This window comes from Danio rerio, chromosome 3 (genome assembly GCF_052040795.2).
Source record: "Danio rerio strain M-AB ecotype USA chromosome 3, GRCz13ab, whole genome shotgun sequence".
In the NCBI taxonomy this organism is placed as follows: Eukaryota; Metazoa; Chordata; class Actinopteri; order Cypriniformes; family Danionidae; genus Danio; species Danio rerio.
Window position 1 is genome coordinate 31,198,608 of NC_141023.1, and position 24,331 is coordinate 31,222,938.

Consider the following 24,331-nt stretch of genomic DNA (forward strand, 5'->3'; position numbering starts at 1 on the left):
TTAATGAATTATTCTTAAAATTATTGCTGAGCGAGTATTTGTGCAAACCAAATTAAAATCAGTATTTCATTTAAAAACACCTTTCAGGTCAATTATCTTTGCACACTTTTATTGTACAGTGTACAGTATATTCCATGTCTATGTCAAATGAACAAACTGAACAAAAGGCATTATACACGCACTCACTATACAGACCCTAATAATGTAATTTATTCATGTTCCATTTTGAGCCACAATATTAACACAGCTTCATCTATTGATGTACCTTTTTGCAAAATACATCCGCTCAAATCAATTATTAATATTTTGAACTTTGTGAGTCAACCAGCAAAAAGGGAGGTGCCAAATAAACTATATTCTATATTGCTGATTTTAAAATGCATTTATTTTTTATTATATTTTTTGGATTTGTGGTTTTCAATCGAATAAAACAGTTTTTCAACATTAAGAATTTCTTAATACAAATTGTTCAATCTTGTGAACCAAAAGTTGTGTTTCGTCGAAAAATACTAAACAAATTATGTTAAAAGAACTTTACCCTTAATTATTTTTTTAAAGAATGTAACATGAACTAGAAATTGTTGTGGTAAAATCAAATTATCTGCTGCAGTTGAATGTGTCAGCTGTTCATACCTGATGTGCAGCCAGTGAATTTTAGTGGCTGCATTTTATTTATTTATTTAATTATTGTGAATTTACATAATTGCATTTAAATTAGCTATATCAACAGCAAAATCATATTGGGGTGACCACAGGGGTGTACAGAGATTACACAGGGGTGTCCGTGGCCACTCCTTGGGGGCGCTTCTGGAAGTCAAACACGTCCAGAAAGGTTGCTAACTCAGGGTTGACCCTTCTGACAGGCGCAGATTGTCCTGTGAAGAGGCTTTGGCTCATGACTGGCTGGGTTTTTTGTGCGTGGACAACAGCAGCAGCGGCGGCAAAAACCTCTCCAAAGACAAGATGAAGAAGTTCCTGACCAGGCAGAAGTGGAAGGTAAAACACCTGTAATTTGACTGTTTCTTTGCTAACAAGAGAAGCATACCAAGCCAACAACAACTTTTTAACTTTACCGTGTTTAAAGCGTGATGAACACCTAGTTATGTTAAAGAATGTTCAAGTACACATGCACATGTTTAGTTTTAAAGAATAATAGAATTATGTGCTGTTTAAAAACTATAAATATATTAAATATATCAACCTAAATGTTGCCAAGAACCAAAGAAAGAAAATAAGAGAATTTGATTGAATCTCCAATTAACCTCGAGTCGATTTTTTGCGCATGCTCTGTGATGTGTAAAGTGTTATGAAAAGTAAAAATGTCGGCAATATATTTGTTTACATATATTTATATTCCTATATATATATATATATGTATATATATATATATATATATACTCCTATATGTATGTATATATATATATATATATATATATATATATATATGTATGTATATGTATTTTTATATATATATATCTATGTACATATATATGTATATTTATATATATATATGTGTGTGTGTGTGTGTGTGTGTGTGTGTGTGTGTGTGCGCGCGTGCGTGCGTTTTTGTGCATGTTTCAAATGATAAAACTTATGCGATTCTCTCAGTCATCTTTGTCTTGTATGTTTTGCTCTCTAAGCATTTATAAACTATTTTACTAATATATTATTGGAGGACACAGTACAGAGTAACATCTGCTGTTTTTGCTCATTTAATATAAGCAGACTGCTGATGTACCATGATAAAAATTCAAACTTTAATTATTTAATATTGTGTTCTCTCTGTCTGTTATTAAGCAATCAAATTATTCTTAAACATACTTTATTATAAGATTTTGTGGTACATAAACTATTGTTAAACTGACTGTGTAATTTCCCCTCAAAAATTTGCATTGAATTACAAAAATAATGGACGTCATAATGCAGATCAGCAGCGAGCCCAAAAGTCTTCTGACCATTTGTGTACACATTCATTCATTCATTTTCTTGTCGGCTTAGTCCCTTTATTAATCTGGGGTCGCCACAGTGAAATGAACCGTCAACTTATCCAGCATATGTTTTACGCAGCGGATGCCCTTGCAAGTTGCAACCCAGTACTGAGAAACATCCATACACACTCATTCACACACATACAATATGGAAAATTTAGCTTACACAATTCACCTGTACCGCATGTCTTTGGACTGTGGGGGAAACCGGAGCACCTGGAGGAAACCCACGTGAGCACAGGGAGAACATGCAAACTCCACACAGAAACGCCAACTAACCCAACCCAGGCTCGAACCAGCAACCTTCTTGCTGTGAGGTGACAGCATTACCTACTGCGCCACCACGTCGCCTCCAATTTGTGTATAATCAAATTCAATTCATGACTCGTACTCAATTCATGAATCAAACTCAACTGCACTGTTTTTGTTTCTCTTCTCTCGTTACTCTTTTGTTTCTCCATTCTTAGAAAACAGGAAAAGCCTTGCTGGCTCTGAAGAGGATGGCCATCTTGTCTAAACCAGAAGCTTCTGCAAGCACGAGCCCTGTCCATGGTGAGAAAGAAATCAAACATGAAAGAAAATCAATGTGCTTCAGAAACTACAATAAAATACAACACACTGCAGGATGTCCTCAAAATCAATTGTGACATCTGACAGCTCTGACTCGATTCACAGAAGGTGTCAGTGCTGTTTTCATGTAGTGATGGATGTTTTTACAGTTCAATAACACATCTGTCTTGCTCTGTGGTGTTACAGAGACAGAACAGGCACTGCAGTCTCTGGAGCTGAAGCTTCAATGTAAACCTGAGTTCAGTAAGACTCCATCTGACCTGAGCGTCCCGCAGGGCTCCAGCGTCCATCTCTCCTGCCTCATCACAGGTTAGAACACACCGACGGACATCACTGACCTCCTGCATTAACAGCACACACTCAAAAGATGATGTTTGAGTTTGTTCAAACTAATTATTTAACAATTGTGTGCTGTTGGGGATGTTTTCATTCACTCTGAAGAGATTTGGAGTCTTAATTTGGCCACAAATTTCTCTGTTTCAGCAAATAGAATGTTTTTGGTGACAAATCTTATTTTGACATATATTGGGAAAAATTCATTAATACACACTCTGGGCAAACATATTTCTCTTTCATTATGTTGGTGGCTGTTTTTGCCCCATTGACTTCCATTATAATGACTTTTTTATTGCAAAGCCTTGACAGCATATAATCATGCATTCCTGATTGTTGCTGGTTTTCCTTGTTGGAATGAGGTCATTATTTTTACTGTCGGTCCAAAAACTAGTACACTCAAATTTAAATGTTATAGAAAAATATTAAATACAATTTTAAAAAAGAGAAAAAATCAAGAGAAGAAAAAAAGCTGACAAATTTAGTTAAAATTTTGTATGTTGTAATTTATTTTTTTAAAATATTTTGCTTGAATTTAATTGTATTATCTTTCTATTTCTAAATATGTTTGGTCGATGTTTAGTAATAAATCTATTTTGTTTAAATCCACCAAAATACATATTCATATATGCCTATATTCACTGCGATATGGAGAAAAATATTCATTTTCAAAATGGGCTGTACTTAATTACGCTGAGCACTGTCGTTTCTACTGGTGTGTATGCACCGTTTTGTGCAATATTTGTATGTTTATAACCACCTCCAACAATAGTGGGGGTAGCGAGTCACTGGAATTGTTATTTTAGGTGTTGTGAGCTGAAAAGTTTGGAAACCCCTGCCCCACAGAATCATCCCAATTGATCTAAAATTATGAATTCTTTACAAGCTATTCAAGTCATATACTGTACATCGCAGTGAATGATAATATTGCAATGTCAGTTTTTTCAGGGATGTCCCGATCAGGTTTTTTTGCCCTCGAGTCTGAGTCACAGTCATTTGATTTTAAGTATCTACCAATACCGAAACCCGTTCTGATACTTCTAAAATAAGCTTTATAAGATAAAAATGTTAAAATCTAGGTTTTACGTGCTTCATAAGCATAAGAAATCCAGGGTTCTCTATAAAGGCGATTAGCAAATTACTTGTACTTATCACTTGTGCTTATTTTGTCCTGTGCCTCTCTCCTCTTCAAACTCTCCTGCAGCTTGAGCTGACTCGTCTTTTGTTGGGTTGCCTAGGTAAATTCACTGTATTGTGTCGAGTGTTTGTTTCTGAGGTGTCTTATCAAGTTTGTTGTGTTAAATGTAGCCTTTTCCTTTCCATCTCTTGCAATAAGTTTACATATCTCACAGTTTGCTATGACAATGTTGTTGTCATCAAGTTTAAAATACCTCCAGACCGCAGACACATCCGCACTTTCTGCTTCAAGCTGTTTCCATATTCTACTTTGCCAGCATTTATCCAATAGCTTCTCTGCAACAAAGTGATAAACAGTTGAAGTCAGAATTATTATATATATATATTTTTTTTAATTAGATAATCTATTAATTAGATTAGAATTAAGTGACATTTAAATGCTTAACTAGGTTAATTAGGTTAACTAGGCAGGTTAGGGTAATTAGGCAAGTTATTGTATAATGATGGTTTGTTCTGTAGACTATCGGGGGGAAAAATTTTGTCCTTAAAATGTTTTTTAAAAAATTAAAAACTACTTTTATTCTAGCTGAAATAAAACAAATAAGGATTTCTTAAGAAGAAAAAATATTATCAGACATACTGTGAAAATGTCCTTGCTCTGTTAAACATCATTTGGGAAATATTTAAAAAGAAAAACAAATTCAAAGGGGGGCTAATAATTCTGACTTCAACTGTACATATATATTCAAGTACTGATCAGAAGGTAATGTACGATTCTGATCGAGTCTGAAACCTTGTGATCATCCCGATTTCTAATCATGTGATTGGATCTGGACATCCCTATATCATGCAGCCCTAAATGGAAGTCAATGGAGCAAGAATATCCACAAACATAACAGGGTAGTAAATTTGAACAGTACAGGTTAAAATGAGCTAAAACTGAATTCTTGAGGGTGTTTTGGGACAACTTAATTGCTTGAGGTTCAATTCAGTTAACTTAATTCTTTCATGTTGTCTCTACTCAAGTCGATTGTGTGAAACCAGAAATCATAGCTCCTTCTGTCTGTATTTCAGGTTACCCTGACCCTGAGGTGGTGTGGTTGAGGGACGGAGAGCTGCTGGAGCTGCAGGGCGGCTCTGTGACAGTGGACTATGAGGAGGACGGCAGCTGTACTCTCATCCTAAACAATGTGTCTTTGAATCACAGCGGCCTGTATTCCTGTAAAGCCACTAATGCACTCGGGGAGGCGCTATGCTCTGCTACACTTACTGTAGTGTAGAAAAACACACATGACTTCATAGTAGCACACAGGTTACGCTGAAATGAGCAGAGTAGAGAGATTGAAATATATTGTTGTAATCAATGCCAGAATAATTGTCAATTCAGTGTTAAAACTGTAATAAAATAAAGGCTGATTGATTTTATTGCTATTTACATTAATCACAGATAAATTCAATTGTCATTTTAGATTGTGTTTTGGTTCTCTTTGGTTCAGAGCAACTCATAGTTAGCCCTAGTTCTGTAACGATATAGATAACAGAACTGTTTGTGCAGCATGTTTTAGAACTTATCAAATATCCAGAACAATTCTGTGTGCTGGACTTAACAATTTCTTGCTTTTCCATAAAATATATGATATTTTTTATTAAATAATAATTCATGAAGAGCATATGTGTGATTCTTGAATTCTTGAGGGACATTTTTGATAAACTTTATACATTTCAAAGCTAAACCAAAAAAAAAAACGGAACTTTATCAAGTTTTAGAAAAGAAAAAAAAAAACACTCCACTGTTTTTGGAAGTAGGCTAATTTTGGTCCCTTAGAGTTAAACAGTTTCTGAATCCATTCAGTCAATTTCTGGGTCTGGCAGAAGCGCACAAAATAATAGTAATAATAATAATAATAATAATAATAATGTTTATATGTTTAATTAGGGACATTTTGTCTAGAAAGCATTAACTTAAGGAATCCCACTATACCTATTTTCGACTCCTGAATCTTATATTCATTTTCAATTAATGTGTGTTTCCTTAGTCAAATAAACATTTGCATGAAACATATTTTCTGTATTATTTGTAATCTCTGCTATGAAAAAAAATTGTGTCTGTCCCTACATTTTGAACAATTCGGTTACAATGTTTATAAAAAGTAATAACAGTTTTAAATCACTGATTAAAAAAAGCATGTGACTTGCTCCAAGTGATGTCACTTCCGCATTGAGGCATGCCATTATTCTTTCATTCAATTGTACAAAATGTTTAGGATACACAAATATAGCAGATTATTTTTCAACCCTGTTATTGTGATATTTTGGTGAATTTTATATCATTTCCTTTTTAAAAACATTATGACAAAACTCTATAAAATTCAGTTTTAGCTACGACGTGGTATCTGGCTTGAGCTAAGAGTCAGCATCTTGAGCTAAAGCACAATTTTGTGGAAAATGTCAACTGTTATTGTCAACTCAATAAGCAGTTTAAAAAGTTGAACAATAATTTAAACAACAAGTAACGGAATGAGATCTGTTTTAAGCATTTTGTATTAATAAACTGTTCAGTTTACAATTTTTTTTGTAAAATGTATTCCAAAATGAGTAATTTAAAATGTGTAAAAGAGTCAAAACAGTGCTCTGACGGCTTCATTGAACTCTGGGGAGCTCTAGTAGTTTCTAATAATTGCAGAGGTGCGATCTTAATCCTATGCAAACTGGCCATGCCGTCATTTGTAAAGTAATAATTCCTCCTCTGTGTTCAGCAATTAAAGTAATATTTGCTAAACACTAAATTCCTGTGATAATACAAGTATCGTTAAAAATGGGATATCTGCAATTTGGCGTAGTTGTACATCAATTTCTTATATATACAGATGTGCTCTGTACAAACCAATTCAGGAGATTTATTCCTGTATTTCAATGTAGTTATTTGTGAAACTTCACTTTGGATGTGGCCTCTGTTTTTGACTTTAAAATGATTATTTAGTTTTTTATGAATTATTTTAGGACTGTCTGGCCTATAAATAAAATTTGGATTTAAGAATAGTTACAGTCGACTTGAAATTCAAATTCCTTTTTTTAAATGTATCTTACTTGTGTAATTGTAAACGATTAATTTTTAGTTTTTTATTTCTTTTTTGACTCAAATCAAAATGTTTTAACGTCTCCAGAAACATCCGATTCATTAGGTTAGCATAAAGGGATAGTTCACCAAAAAATGAAAACTGACTACTAATTACAGACACTCAAGTGGTTCTAAACTTTGTTTTTTTTTTTTTTTTTTGATCTTATTTACAGCAGAAAACATCCGCCAATACTTTTATTTTAACTTTTGACGTCTAATATATGTATTTATATTAGAACTACTCTCGTGTTTGATCTCAAACTTGGCAGTCAAATGTATCCTCTCACTGTAAAGCAAACCATCTAGGACACATTTGCAGCTTTGAAGATGTCTGTCACTGATGCTGTACGTGCCACATTACCAAAGTAAGGCCATTTTGACAAGCCATTTGCACACAAGGTTGACATATCCATATCAGTAACACCAAATGTTGCAGTCTCTCGTGACCAGAATATTTGCTTGAGAAAAAAAAAGCCACATTTTTTGACAATAATGGTTATTCAATAAGCACCAGACAATAAACAAATGAAACCCTATATTTTCATATGTTGTTTTATGCTTATTTTATCCATGAGGAATCACGGCATGTCAAAAAAAAAAAAGTTAAGTCGCATTTCCATAGAATATAAGCTTAATCCAGGAATAAACTAAATTTTCCCTCCCATTTCCTGCTCCAATGTCATTTTCCTACAATTTGCATCTCCAATGCACAAAAAAAAGTCAACTACATGGTCTGTGACAGTATGAAACAGCTTATTTTCATATTAAATTTGGATGCAGGTCAATTAAAAAGATGAATAGACCAGAACAAGACCTTAAAATCAAATCTCCACTGCAAAAGAAGGTCAACATAACCAACATGTGCTTTTTGGCACATTCTGAACAATTTTTAATCATGGAGCCTTTTATAGCCAAATCACAGTGCCTTCTAGGTCTGTCAGAACATTCTGGGTTGGTATATGATTCTGATAGTATTATAACCTTGGATTAAAATGTCATAATTTTGGTATTGTCATTACTGCTCTGTTCAATTCAATTCATCTTTATTTATATAGCGCTTTAACAATGTAGATTGTGTTAAAGCAGCTTAACATTGAAATTCTAGTAAACTGAAACAGTGTCAGTCCAGTTTTCAGAGTTAAATTAGAGTTTAGTTAATTTCAGTGTGGTTTAATTTTCACTGCTGAAAGTCCAAACACTGAATCAGTGCGCAACTCCACAAGTCCCAAACCAAGCAAGCCAAAGGTAAAATGTGTTCTTTTTAAATGTTTGGGTAAACAATAACTTTTTTTACACATCGAATACAATGTGAGCAATTCCATGAAAATGTGTTTTACCAAAATAGCAAAACCCTTTGGATTGTATTTAACAGGACTGTAAAAATACTCAAAAATGTCTCTGTCAATGTTCTTAAACTATACAAAGTCACACAAGTGGCAATTTTACATCCATAAGTGGAAGATGTTTGGAACCACCAAAGAGCTGTTTGGCCATCTAAGCTAAGTGATCGGGGGAAAAGGGCCCTAGTCAGGGAGGTGATCAATAACCCGATGGTCAGTCTGTCTGAGCTCCAGCGTTCTTCTGTGGAGAGAGAAGAAACTTACAGAAAAACAAGCATCTGTGCAGCAATCCACCAATCAGGCCTGTATGGTAGAGTGGCCAGACGGAAGCCACTCCCCACCTGGAATTTGCCAAAAGGCATCTGAAGGACTCTCAGACTATAAGAAACAAAATTCTCTGGTCTGATGAGACTAAAATTAAACTCTGGAGTGAATGCCAGGCACTGCTCATCACCAGGCTAATACCATCCCTACAGTGAAGCATGGTGGTGGCAGCATCATGCTGTGGGGATGTTTTTCAGCAGCAGGAACTGGAAGACTAATCAGGATAGAGGGAAAGATAACCCAAAGCACACTGCCAAAATATCAATAGAGTGCCTTTTTAACAACTCTGTGAATGTCCTTGAGTGGCCCAGCCAGAGCCCAGACCTAAATCCTATTGAACATCTCTGGTGAGATCTGTAAATAGCTGTACACCGTCGCTTCCCATTCAACCTGATAGAGCTTGAGAGGTACTGCAAAGAGGAATGGGCAAAAATTCTTAAAGACAGGTGTGCCAAGCCTGTGGCATCATATTCAAAAAGCCTTTAGGCTGTAATTGCTGCCAAAGGTGCATAAACAAAATATTGAGCAGAGGCTGTGAATACTTCTGTACATGTGATCTTTCAGGTTTTTTATTTTTAATAAATTAGCAACAATAAAAAAAAACTCTTTTTTCACATTGCCATTATGGTGTATTTTGTGTAGAATATTGAGGAAAATAATAAATTTAATCTATTTTGGAATAAGCCTGTAACATTTCAAAATGTGGAAAAAAGTGAAACGCTATGAATACTTTCTAGATGCACTGTATGTTTATTTTCTTTGAACACTGCAAAGTTGAGGTTCATAGCATGCTTGAATGTTAGTGCATAAGCCATAAGCCACCCTATTCTGATGTTCAGGTTGAACTTCAGTAGATGTCTGGCCAACGTCTAAACGTTTGAAATGACATGAGCAAGCAATGATAAACTTTTTTTTTAAAGCCATGTCAAACTTCTTTTCCTCTTTAAATCTTGGTCAGGTTTGACCCAACTACACCAAAGTGGAACAATTAAGTACAACATGGCCCCTATTCAGCTCAAATGAGTGTGTTGTTGTGTGGAGCTTCACAAGTTTGTCATATTAAACCAAACGATTCAGCTTTAAACAGGTGTACCTTCTAAGGCAAAAAAAAAAAGTGGAAAATAAGCTGGTTTTGCAAATGGTAATTTGACCTTCCCAATGCAAATATATCACAGATAATGGATGACAGACACATCAATCACAGACAGACACTGAACTATAAAAATCTCACCCCCCCCGTCAATGAACATACATCAGCCTTTTCTTCTGTCAAGATGGAAAAGTGGACAATAAACACCTCATATTCCCAGAGCATGAATGGGAATTCTTCCAACATTTCATCCCAGCACCAACTCTGCAGAGGATCGTACAACTCAATCCTTGATATCCTAATGCTTCTCATCAATCTTCCAATGACCCTTTATGTGATTTGGGATGCATTTCGGAAACAATGCGGTGTATCTTTAAGTTCAGGAAACTCATCTTCTTCTAACCACAGCGAGCTTCTGTTTCTTCATCTTGCCATTTCGCACTTCTTATTTTACATCCGAGTTCTTCTGAACATCGTCCAGATGTTTGGTGGAGTGACCGGAATTGAGGAGTACATTACAGCGTTCCACAGCAGCAGTTTGATTGGAGGATCTATATTTTTCAATGGCTTGTGTATAGACTTGTACATCGCCGTGGCTCATCCCATACTATATGTCAACCAGAAGCAGTCCACAAAAAAAACACGGGCGCATATATTTTGTGCACTTGTTTGGATCTACATTGTCATCATGGGAACCGTCATAGTGGTTTTTAATATCACTATGTACCGACCATTGACCATGGTGTCTTTTTGTGCAACAGTGCCCTTTAGTTTTATCATTTGTGTGGGGATTTTGTTTACTTTACACCCCGCTGGATCAAGAAAGGACAGTCGGACATCAAAAACCGACAAAACCAAACAGAACGCCATTCGCTTCATTTTGAAAAGCTTGGGTATATCGGTAATTTACTTTCTGCCTCACACCTGTGTATTACTCTACTTCTCAGTAGAGAGAGTTGATTGGCTACATTTGCCATGTCAACTCCTGCCTCTGCTACTGGTGGTCCAGATTTTTGAATGCGTGACTCCTGTGATGTTCTTTCATAACACAGGGAAATTACATGCTGTAGCTAAATGTTGCTCTGCTATACGAAGCAATGCTGTAAGTTGAAGTAAATCCTCATTTTACTCAAAAAACTCACAGTGAGATTGGTTTACCCATTTATGAATAGTGATTGGAAGATGTTTATCTGTTGACATGCACACATTGCATACCATGATAAATGTTTGTTACATACGTAGTTATTTTACTATCTAAATCTATTAGAGAAACCACAACTTTAACAAACTTCTTTAGCAAAAAAAAATAAATAAATAAAAACTGATTTGGTTGTCTTGTAAAATCAAGCATGATGCCTTGTTTTGATAAGGATTTTTGTTATAACACATTTTAAGATGTCATTTATTCATGCGATATAAAGCTGAATATCTAGCAGTCATTATTCCAGTCTCTTTTGTCACAAAATCCTTTAGAAATCACTTTAATATGAGAGATACTAGGGCCAGACAAAATCTGCAAAACTTTTTGTGCAAATTCTCCGTTCCAAAGACATTCGCTATAGGAAAATTGGGTAAGCTAAATTTTCCGTAGTCTATGTGTATATGTAATGGTCCTCCCGGTTAGGGATTGAGTGCTGAGCTAACGACCCACCTCATAAAAAAATAGATGTTATGAAACACCAACATGGTGCGGCTAAATGCCAACTTCAATATAAACAGCCATGGGAGTGAGTAATTAAGATATTTAGGCAAACGGTTTCCTAAAATTTTCCTAGTAATGTGAACACTAAGAAGTAAAGACTAAATAATTATTTTGAGTCAACAATACTAAAGTGTACTTTATTAAGAAGTTGTCAATGCAAACTCTTTTAAAGTTATGCTCACTTAAAATTAATACATTGCAAGTAAATCATGTGAACATTTTTATAGTAGTCAGTAATATTGCTGAAATTAATAAAAAAAACTGAATAAATATAAACTTAGACAAGTAAATAAATAGAAAAATCTGCAGATTTCTGCGCATGTAGTGATTACCCATGTTGATCATCTCTTTTTTCATGAAATTTTGTATGTATCTGGATAACTGACACACACTCATAGCAACAATTTTAAGTTTAAATTATATAAAAAATAAAGCAAATGTGTAATTTCTGAGGATGTAACTAATCAAGGTTTCCTTTATTCACAATTTTAACCAGCTGTGTGCCTTCTCTAGTACACTAGTTATAATCGGTTCATTAGAGCTACAAAAAATGAAATGACAAAAAAATAAAATAATTGGTGAAGTAAAATTCACTTGGTATTTATTTACATGTTACTGATCTCCTTATAAATGCGGTCAAACAAGCTGCATACACAAATGTATCATTTTATATAACGCTTGATCTGGATAAACTGCAGCTCTGCACAAGACTTTTGGCCAGTGGAGAAATTAAAATGGTCATGCCGAACTGAGTCTGGTTCTCTCAAGGTTTTTTTTCTTCACTCTCCTATTGGTGAAGTTTTTTTTCCCTCTCCGCTGTCGCCACTGGCTTGCATGGTTCAGGATCTGTACAGCTACGCATCGATGAATTTGCTCTTCAGTGTTTGGACTCTCAATAATGACTTCAAACCACACTGAACTGAGCTAAACTGAACTGAACTTAAACACTAAAACTGAACTACCCTGATCCAGTTACTATGACCATTTATGTGAAGCTGCTTTGACACAATCTACATTGTAAAAGCGCTATACAAATAAAGCTGAACTGAATTGAATTGAATAAACCGAGAAGCAACCCCCCCCCAAAAAAAAAAAAAAACAAGAAAAAGTCATTTTAATGAATGTTTTATTTAGTTAGCGTCTCATTAACAAATGTTACAGAAAAAATGTTACAGTCAATGTTCACTCATAAACATGATATAAGCTCTTGGATGCTCTGATTGACTATTAACTTAACGATAAATTAAAAATTCACCTCTATTAAATACGTATAAAGGAGGAGTTTGTGCTGCCTCGACAGTGACAATTCACAGTGGGCCTTTGCTCATAAAAAAAACAGAAAGAGATTGAAAGACAGTGATAATGTGCCTTTTACTCATCTATAAAACACTCGCGATCATGGACTCATAGAAATATGGCTAAGGAAGCACTGTAGTACAAAAAGCTTTCTTACCCACCCATTTCCTTTTAAAAACACTCCCTGATTTCACTTTTAAAAGAAGCATAGCTGAAACTTTCACGAGATGAAGTGAAATCTCTAAAGCACGATAAAGCTTTGGAGGGTCAACACTGAACTCCGAGAGACATCTGAATTGGAAAAGTTGGTTTGATGAGGCCTAAAAAGTCCAGTTTATTACAGCAAAGCCCACAAAAAGCAACATTCTTGACCCTATTGCAATAAAAACAGTCATGCAGTTATGTCGAAAACTTGTGATTGAAATGGCTGCTACAATGAAACACGTTCAAGCTGTTTGAACAGACCATCTCCAATACAGTTGTCTTTTAAAGATCAGATTCACTCCTTAACAGCCAATCTTCCTATTAAACAGAGCGTTTCTATGGGTGCAACAGCAGCCAATCGAATGGCATGCACATTCATGAAGAAAAGTGTACAATAGCAGGTGTGGAAGTAGTAGATTCTGTCTCTAATGAATATGAGTGTATGTGTGTGTGTGTGTGTGTGTGTGTGTATGCGTGTTTGTATCTGTCTCACATGGCTTTCACTTTGATCTGCTTCATTTTCATCTGCTTCTTCTCCATCTTCTTCTGTTCCCGTCGCTGGGCGGCTTCCTGAAGAACAGAAGGAGAAAACTGATGCATATAGCAGCACTACATTTGAAAAATTGAAATGTATTTACATACACACTAGTGGATGGAGGATTAAAATCTATAACAATGTTATTTTGGCTTAAAATACCAGGCTGAATAAATCAATACAGAATACCAACTTTCTTGAGGCCAAAAACACAAGAGTTGCTCAAACTAAATTCAAGTTTACTCAGGGAAGTCATAAACATACATCCATAAATAAAATATGTAAACTACACAAAAAAGTGCAAGATATTCAAAAAGTAGGTAAAAAACACTGATTTTTTTTTAAACAAATAACCAAGTATATATAACTTTTTCACTTCATTTTCAAGGACCCTTGACTTTTTTGTGTGTGTATTTTTATAAATCCCTTATCCAATGAGCACAGACACATCAATTACCCCTGTAGCACTTTTTGTTTGATTCTGGATTTATACAGCTGTACTTCTTTTAAGGACACCTATTTTACCCTCTTTTTAAGATTTGCTTAAAAATTGTTGTTGCCTGTGCCTTTAATGAAAATGAGCTACTTCTTCTCGCCCACTGTTCCCCGATGCCTGTCAGAGCAATCTTGTTGCGTCAGATAAACAGCAGAGTGACAGACATGAAGAAAGCAGATCTCACATAACTGTGTGAGAAATATTACAGTAAGAACTTTCCCAATGATTATTTGATGTATTTGTTGTGGAGTTATTTCAAGCCTTTCTGCAAAGATGGGTCACACACAATGTTGTTACAACGTTCACGCACACGCACACGCACACACACACACACAGAGAGAGAGCGTTTAACTATGCACTGTTTTTGCACGGTAAATGTAACAAGAAAATACACGCTAATATCCACTGCTGTATGTTAACATACAAAATAAATCTGATTTAATGTCCACAAACCAGGGCTGAAGCGTCTTCTTTTATAATTGTACTGACACGCAGATGTGGTGATAAATTATATGGCAATTTTATCGTCTTTACTTTATTACAAACATGCCCCGTTTTAAAAATGTTTTAAACATATAAAACTCATTCTTGAGGTGCTTCTGAATACAGAAAGCGGAGATCTTTTTAATCCCAATTGCTTTGAGCAAGTCCTGGCTTGTGGATATGACTATACGTGTAACTATGGAGACATTTTAATACGTGACTGACAATCAATTCGGTGGGCAGGGAAAACCACACTCCTACATCATGTTGCAGTCAGCCTCAAAATGGGAGGGATTTGGATCCTATTCTAAAATCATGAGATTTTAAAATAGAGACTAATTGTGTTTTTAATCACTCCAATATGATAGTGGACACAATACCTACACACAGTTCTGTACAAACAGATTTTTCATTATAGGTGCCCTTTCAAGGTTTCTATAATTCACTGTCTTTTTCTAAGTACTATGCACTTGAAATGTATGACAGCTGCACTCACTTATCTCTCATATTCTTTCATTCTATAAATGCTGCACTCAAGAAATACTAACCTTGTCTTTTTATTAAATTGTAAGCTTTTCAGGTTAACTATTTAAAAGTTTTTTTTTCTTTTTTAGACAGTTAACATGTCTAACATTTAATTAACATTTTTATTTATAAAAAAAAATACAAAAAAAAATGTAAAGGCAATAATGGTTTTGTCTCGATTTTATGATGTTTCATTAAAAAAATGAATTTGCATTAATTTCATAGCCCTACCTCCAAGCGACGCTGTCTCTCAGGATCCTCCTCATTCATGATCCTTTCCTTCTCAGCTCTTTTCTTTTCTTCACGGCGTGTTTGAGCGGCCTCCTGGCGCTGAGCATGAGTCTGCTTCAGGAAGTTCTCCTCCACGCGAGCACGATTTCTGTCGGCTTTCTGTTTCCCCTATAGCCAGATAAAGCTACACATTAACTTTCTGTGACTAATTAAACATGCTGTTGTGCAGGTTGTGTGCATTCACTCACTTCTCTGTTGAGGCGGAGCTTCTTGACCTTGTCGATGCTGTAAATCACCATGTTCATCAGAGGCAGCAGACTGTCCATATCTTTGGGAGACGTGTTACCCATCCCAGGCACTGATAAGCAGACCACAGCCAATTAACACACAGATAATCTTTCAAGGACAAATTTCCATTTTTGGATAACGGATTTCTCTCACCGTTAAATGTAAACAGCAGTGTTTTCTTGGTCTCGGGCAGCTTTAAGGGCTGACCTTCCCTAAAAAAATTATTTAGAACCTATTAGTAATTACATTTATTAACCAGAAAAAATTCTCCAACATAATATAGGAATATTAAATGAAAATCTAGGGGAAAAATTAGGAAATCTTACTCTTGCATAACTTTTGGACCAGAGAATTGGTCCGAAAAATGGATGGACTCAATCTTATCAGCATGACTGGTGAGATAATGTACCATCTGAAAACAGCATTAAAATGGCATTAACAACAAGGAAAAATACTCTTTAATCAGTGTTATTTTGTACTTTTCAATACTATTCATATTTAGGATTACCTTTTATTTGTTTATATTGGGTTTATTTTTATTTTTTATTTTTTTTTTATATTTCATGTTCACATTGTTAATTGGCAGGTCAACAGGAAACTCAGTAAATCTGAGAAATTCTGATCTGCATTTCTCACCTTGTTGTCCATCACTCCATCCGTGACCTCTCCCATCTCTGATAAAATGGTCAGAGAGTCAGGGATGCCATATTTTGCCCCTGATTTGGGCTTATCGCCACAGAACTCACTCTGTTAGGAGAGCAAAACAGTATAAAGTTAGCAAAGACCAAGTCTTGGTGATAATAAAATAATAAAAAAAACATATGATGATAATATTTGCTCACTGACTACACCAAAATCAAAGACACAGGAAGACTAGTCCAGTTAAAAAAGCAAACAAAACAACTTTTTGTCTTACAAATCATTACATGAATGAACTTGATCAACACTACTGACTGACTTTCTGAACTACGGCCATTACTTTCCGTCACATCTGATTCCAAAAATAACATACATGTTTATCATTTGCAGAGATTTAAATTAAAATGTATACTGACTGGTTGCTCATATGATTGAAAAATTACATTTTTACACCACATGTACATAAGTTCAAGTTTGGGAACTGTATATTTGTTTAAGTATTTGAAATGAGTCTATTATAAATAAAAAAATTTAAGAACTCTTTGATAATAGAAAGTTCCAAATAACAAATTATTTCAAACAAATCTATTATAAAAGATAAATGGCTTCAAAAATGTGTATATACATTTCTTACAAAAATCTCGTTATCCCCAAACTTTTAAACATTTCCATAAAAAAGTAATTCTTATTATATAAAACGTGTAAATTCTTTGACTAACCAGGTCCTGCATCTCCTTCTGCATCCGTGCCATGGCCTTCCGACTTCCCACAGCAAACACAAAGGTGTCCATATCCTCATCATTTAGAGTCACTTTAACTTGCTGTGGAAAATGAAAAGTCAGAATGAGAGGAACATTCTTGAAAACAGTCATCTGAGATACTACTTGTAATGAGTCACAGTAAGACATCAGTGTTTGTGTGCCTACCACTTGATCACAGGTTGGTCTCATCATCCTGGCCAGCACATTCAGCAGGTCCTGTCTTTTCAGAAACTGAAAAAAGACATGATGGTGAATACACACATCAAACCAAGAGTGTTTCATTACAGCTACATAATAAACCATTAAAAGGCTCATGAAATGCAAAATCAAATATTGACATTTTCACATTTGAGCGATCACTCTGCAATAAAAAACAAACTGAAAGTATCTGAATTCAAAAGAAACCCCTAGTTTACAAATGAATCAACTGACATAAAATCTTCAACTGTTCTTCCTCTCATTTCAGTTTTCTGAATTACCAGTTTCAAGTTCAGTTTAGTTGTACACATGGGTAAAGTTTGCAGTGAAAAGGCATAAAAGGCATAAAAAAAAAAATATATATATATATATATATATATTAGGGATGGGAAGATTAACCGATATGTATCGATACGCGGTCATGCGCGTGCACGATGCGAGTGCATCGGTTGAGCAGCAGAGGATGAATGAAATTTTGGAAGCAAATCGAGATGCATCGGTTTTTGCGAGATGCATCGATTTTTCCGAGATACAGCTTATATTTTTAATATAGAATGTATTTTTATTTATTAACAAGTGTTGTCAACCTGTTTTTGGCGCATAATTTAATCGACCTACTTAAAGTAAGCCTTAGCAACGGATTTGCGGATGTGCACACACTACAACTCAGTGTATCAGGTGTGCGGATGAAGCTAGTGGTGCGCCCTCAGAAAGCGCGAGAAGCAAAACAAACATTTTATTCCCCACTGAGTTTTAAATCTAAAGTATGGCAAGCAACATTATGGATTTAAGGATGGACGACATGACAGGACAGATGCAATTTGCAAAATGTGCCGCGCATCTGTAAAATACGCGGGCAGTCCGACTAATCTGAAATGTCACTTGAAGCGGCGCCACGGTGTTGTTGTGAAAGCATCTTCCAGTGTTTCTGCATTCCCGGCTTTCGCACTGCTTCAACCAGCTCCAAAAGTGGTGAGAAAAGCATTGAAAGTTTTTTTTCCATGCGCAACAGTTCTGCTCGCTCTACGCCAATAACGAATGCTATTGCATTGTTCATCTGCAAAGATATTCAGCCTAGTGTCACGGAGAACGAAGGTTAAACACCTCCTCCTGTTAATTTTTATTTAATAATAATAATATTAATAATAATAATGATAAAAATAATTGGGTGTCACGGTGGCACAGTGGGTAGTTTGACCACCTCACAGCAAGAAGATTGCTGGTTTGTTATATTTTTATTAGCCTGTTGTTTACAGTGACAGTGATGTTTCAACGCAGCATAACACTGCTAGTTCACGACCTTAAGTTTTGAATAATCAGTGGCAAAATATATCTTTGTAAAACTTGTTTTCATAGTTGAAAAGTTAAATCACAATTGTTGTTGTGCAATGCTAAATTTATTTATGTTGAAAGAGTGCAAATATATATATTTTTTAATATATATTGCACTTATACATTCTGTTTATCTTGAAAATCCTTAAATAATATGTGCTATATGTTCTAAAATGGCCCTCTACTGTACACTCTGGCTCTGAGAGAAGAGCCAGTTTGTAAAAAAGTCTTGGTTTTGCTTGGTTAATAAATAATCAAACTCATTCAATGCCACAGCATCCTCTTTCACATCATCTCATAAACTTGATCTAATTAGTTAGTGCTGAAATATCGCATCGTATCGTGATATGGGTGTGAATCGTATCGTGTTGCATCGCAATATGTCACAAATGTATCGCTAATATATCGGATCGTATTCTTTGTATCGAGATGCGTATCGGATCGGCATTATAGCTTAGATGCCCAACCCTAATACATATATATATATATATATATATATATATATATATTGTTTTTTTTGTTTTGTTTTTTATGCCTTTTATTGAAAGTTTTATAAAATACCCTGTAGGAACATGATATAACAAAAATGTAAAATGCATTTAATGACTTCTTTAAAAAAATAACAACCTTTAATTAAGCACCCACACAATTTAAATCCTAAATGACATCAAAATAATCTTTTATGAAATATTACCTTCAGCTGAATGAGCATCCCCTCACAGCAGACCCGTCCCGAACACCATAAGTTGTAGATGTGCTCGTTCTCCTGGTTCAGCTTCCCTGTACTGGTGGCTTCCTTACTGGTACCATCATCACCTAAAAAAAGACACATTCAACAGTCAGAAGAAAAAACAAGGTCAGCAAAAACAGCATATAGCGAAACAAGACATATGCATACCAACAAGGGCAAAGTTGCTCTCCAGAAGTTCTCTGTGGGAATTAAACCAGGCCTGTGCGAGTCTGCTGTTCTTATTTTTGCCAATTATGTAGTTCATAATGTATGCAAGAAGTCCAGTGACCATCAAGATTTCCATGTAATAACTCTCCCAGCTGTTCTGCAAGTGTGCTGGGACCTGTTAAAAATATGCACTGTTAGATGAGGACACCACTGATGCATCTGTAAAGGTCAAATGTTTTTTGTTTGTACCTCTCTGTATATAAGAGTGTCTTTGAATGAAGGATTAGACTTCTCGTAGCCTTCAAACTCGTCAGTGTCATATTTGTTGTACATGTCTTGATCCTGTAATGATGATTGGATCAGATTATATTATTCATTTACTTTGATTTGCAGAAGAAATGTTTTCACATCACATCATTACCTGTGCATCTGTATCTTCAAACTCATCCTGGCCGTCTTCGTTCTCCACCGTGGCCTCGTCTTCGTCATCCTCTACAGGGGTAGACGAAGGAGCTGGTCGAGGTGGTGGTTCTTTCTCCACATCCACAGCTGGATCCTCGCTGACATCCTCAAACTCTGCAAAGTCATTGTCATCAAATTCAGCGATGTCCTCACCGTCATCAAAGTCGTCGTTGTAGCGCCCCCTAGTGTCTGGCAGGGCCAACAGCAGGAGCAGGGCTGGGAGGAGGAGGAAGACCAGGTGCCTCATGGCTCAACCTACACAAATATAAATGAACTCCACTGTAAACAGCCAAGTGTTCAAAAGTATGTGCAAAAGTGTGTGATATTATGTTTTTGAAAGAAAAAAAAGATTTTATAATTTTATTAAAAGTATAGCTAAAATTAGCACTGGGTGACTAATCGAAAAGTAATTGAAATCAAAATTCAAAACCTGTAATCGATCAAATTTTTCCAGGTAATTTTTTTCAATTACTCTTCTGACCGCATGTGGAGTCACATGACCCTGCTCTGTTAAGGCTGAAATGGCACATACCTGTGTACCACTCAAAAAATGTGACTACACGTCACACATTTGCACTAAATTAACTATGATTGTAAGCTGTGCCTTGAGACGGCATATTTTTTATTACAATAAAATTATTATTTACATTAAAATATTTGTTTACAGAAGATGCAAGAAATGCAGTTTAAATTATTATTTACAGGACATATTTTATTTATATTTTATAGTTATTTAATTTAGAAGATATGCTGCTTATTTTCTACTTTTATAATAAAAAAAAAAACACAGAAAGTAATTTATTTTGTTTCCAAAAGTGCAAGTTATTAATTTTTACTTTTTATAAAAAAAATTTACTTGGTTTAGGGCAATGTGTGTTTTAATTTCAGTTGTTCAACGTTGATTTTCAATAAATGATCATAGATAGTGCATGTTTCCTTCAATTACTTTAAAATCAAGTAAAGCCCCCTTCAGAAATCTCTCACTTGTAATATGTGAGCATATTTACTGTACATAACCTGTCAGTGAACTATGAGGGCAAAAAATAAAACAAATAAAATAACCGTTCATTAATCGTAATCAAGTTAAAATGTTCAATTCATTGAGATTTTGATTTTAGGCCAAATTGCCCAGCACTAGTAAAAATATTGTTATTTTAATTGTTATCAATATTTCATTATATTGCCATTTAAAAACTAAATTAATTTATATGATGGGAAAATATGTGTACATGTTCTGCTAGCCTGTGTCATGTGATCATTTAAAAATTACAGCTGTGGAAAAAAATATTTTTGTGCAATAAAAAAACAAATTAATCTTTTTTTTAAATTATTTAAATAGGCCTGTCATAAATATTATTGTTTTCCATATTCTTAAATTGTTTTAAATATAAAATATCTTGTGTTACCTTTTGTTTATTATGCATGTCCTTCAGGAGGTCACAGACAGCGAACAAAAACAGGTAATTTTTAAGAGATATCACAGAATTGTTGCCATGGTCTACAGATTATTGAGCTAAAGCTTGAATTAAATTGTAAATCAAATCGCAATATCTGTCAAAAAAAAAAAAAAATCACAATTAGATATTTTTCCCAAATCGCAAAGTCCTAGTGCATATTCAGGCTTATTTGTTGGTACTATAAACTAATGTAGAGGTGTAAGTGAAAAATACAGAGTCGATGTTTGACAATAACATTACAGGTGATCAAACCAGTCACGATACTACCTTGTGAATTATTTAGTGTGTATATCCAAAAACATGTCAAAACACACTTAGCCCAAAGTACTCCATGCTTAAGGCAATAAGGCATGTTGTAGTAAACACAAAATAAGACTCTAATAACAAAATACCTAGTGTTTAAACTGCTAACCAGAAATGTGTGTGTGCATGTATTAATACTTTGATAACCAATGCAGAAAAACACTCAATAGATGAACAAATAATTGTTTCAAATATCCAGGTTTTGCACCACATAGATAGATAGATAGATAGATAGATAGATAGATAGATAGATAGATAGATAGATAGATAGATAGATAGATAGATAGATAGATAGATAGATAGATAGATAGATCAGGAAGGGGGAGGTAAGACATTCATTTGAGAGTCTTATTGTCAAAGCCTAAGCCTCAGATGTTCACTGAAACAAGTGTCTTTAATTGGCTGAAAGTCTTTAATAATCACATGGTACAGTCTGTAGCATGTTCTCCTTCAAGAGGAGAAATATGGAGCTTTAGTATGAGCATCGACTTATGGGGCCAACCAAATTGTCCTGGTATATTTATTTAGTCCATATAAATGTAAACTATATTTAATAATAATAATAATGAAATTTAACAAATTATGTAATTTTTTCTTAATAAATAGCAAAATTACAATAACAGCAAAATTACAAATGACAATTTCTTTCTAAAGAAAAAAAAACACAGCATGACAAACACAAATGTATAAAACATAAAAGATACATTATAGTATTGACAATAAAAATAATATAGGACCTAACTTTACATTTTCACGACTTTTCAACATTTGTATCATTTTTTTCCTATATTAGGTTGCCAAAGATCGTGGAAAAACAGGTTCTAATCTAAAAATCACAAATTGTTAAGTGAAAAAACTAAAATATTAAATATTATTTGAGTTTACATTTAGATTTTTAGCTCATTTAGTCTTGTAAATTAATGTTACTATTAATATATTCAACACAAATTAGCTATTTTTACGGCCTTTTAATAACCAAATGAAGCCATGGCTGACTAGTATATAGTATATTAGTCTTTGTACAGTATATTTAATCCTAAAATTGAAAATGACCAAATATTAAGATAATAACAATTAAAATATATGCAAATATGAAAAAGTTTTTTAATTGTCTATTATTATTATTATAAAATAATAATTAAAGATAAAGATAACTTCATTACAACATCATGGCATAAATACACTTCAGGCCTGGTTTGAATTCGTTTACACTACAACTGGCACTAATATACCAATACTTCAATCTATTGTATGTAAAAAAAAAATCTGACAGCAGTTTATGCCAAGACAACTAGTAACTAGTAATATCAGTTAACAGCTATAACCGGCTGTCAAGTCATGCTCCACCTGTTACAAGGCCAGTCCTGGAATAAACTCTGGAATAGCAAACCGCAAAGTTAATATTAAATGTTAACCCAGCTTAACCTCCAATCTCGGAAAACCTCGTCGTGCCAGCGCCACCTCGTCGTTAAACTAAAACTTTCACGCTTAACTGCTAGAGAACACACCGGACTGATATACAGTAATAGTCAAGTCTGATAAATTTAACAAATATTACATTTAACAGGTCCCAACCCGGGTTCCCCCATCCCCCATGAGCCCCGTACACTGATAGCCGATTAGCTCACTAGCAACGGCCGCCACAAGAACAGCCGTAACGTTCAAACGACACGCGACATTTCTGCTGCACTGCGGCTGTGCGAACGTTTCAGATCACGGGTTTATTACAAAAAAGACCAAGGAATTTAAGAAGACCCACCTGTAACCGCCGGTGTTACCTTCAGTGTGTGACAGCAGCTGTACCCCTCACAGGAGAGGCAAGGGGGTCATCTGACCGAATCACTCTACCCACAATGCTTTGCGCGCGAGCCTTGACAACCAGGATAAGAAAAGGAAAAGATTCGGGCGTTTACGCCGCTCTAATAAATGATTAATTTTTTTTTATTATTTAAACTGTAGCTGATGTGTGGACTGTTAGATGTCGTGGTTAGTTATTAATGTTACACATATTATGTATAATATACAATATAAATATATAATATTCTGTATTAAATCATAAAAACACCAATGTATGGAGGACCATACATGCAAAAACAATGAATAAACATGCAAACAAATAAAATAATAAATCCGCAAGTTCCTGCATAAACAAAACAATAAATAAATATGCAAATAAATAAATATGTATACTTTTTTTTATAAATAATTAAATATATTACACGGATATGTGGTAATAAGAAAATGCTAAACTGATAGTAGATTTCCCCCCTTTCTCACCGCAATACTAATTATTTCTATATTTATTTATGCAGAAATCTGTAGAATTATATATATATATATATATATATATATATATATATATATATATATATATATATATATATATATATATATATATATATATATATATATATATATATATATATATATAATTTATTTATTGTTTTATTTATGCAGGAATTTGTATATTTATTCATTTATCTAAATATTTATTTATTTATTGTTTAATTTATGGAGGAATTTGTGCATTTATTTATAGTATTGTTATTATTACAATTTTATGGAGGGCGAAACCTACAAAAACAATAAATAAATAAATACGCAAATGTATAAATAAAGGA

At 34.4% G+C, this 24,331-nt stretch overlaps 2 protein-coding genes across 7 annotated transcripts in view; one reads left to right on the top strand and one right to left on the bottom strand.

Annotated features, from left to right (window-relative positions):
* The window catches only part of mylk5 (myosin, light chain kinase 5), a 31,685-nt gene extending 25,992 nt beyond the window's left edge, over positions 1-5,693 (top strand). For all 6 annotated transcript variants that reach the window (XM_087244609.1, XM_087244610.1, XM_087244613.1 and 3 more), the window contains 4 exons: positions 864-996; positions 2,456-2,540; positions 2,745-2,867; positions 5,103-5,693. In XM_087244609.1, coding sequence (XP_087100735.1) covers positions 864-996; positions 2,456-2,540; positions 2,745-2,867; positions 5,103-5,308 — 547 coding nt within the window. In that variant the 3' untranslated portion in view covers positions 5,309-5,693. The remainder of the gene's footprint in view (positions 1-863; positions 997-2,455; positions 2,541-2,744; positions 2,868-5,102) is intronic.
* Positions 5,694-12,711: 7,018 nt separating this feature from the next.
* Positions 12,712-23,520, bottom strand: ccdc47 (coiled-coil domain containing 47). The gene is given in 13 exon segments (NM_001004551.1): positions 12,712-13,672; positions 15,373-15,540; positions 15,621-15,730; positions 15,814-15,872; positions 15,987-16,072; positions 16,297-16,407; positions 17,019-17,120; positions 17,226-17,291; positions 19,285-19,406; positions 19,489-19,663; positions 19,738-19,830; positions 19,910-20,205; positions 23,470-23,520. Coding segments are annotated over 12 exon segments (1,461 nt in total). The 5' UTR covers positions 20,198-20,205; positions 23,470-23,520; the 3' UTR covers positions 12,712-13,591.
* Positions 23,521-24,331: the final 811 nt, after the last annotated feature.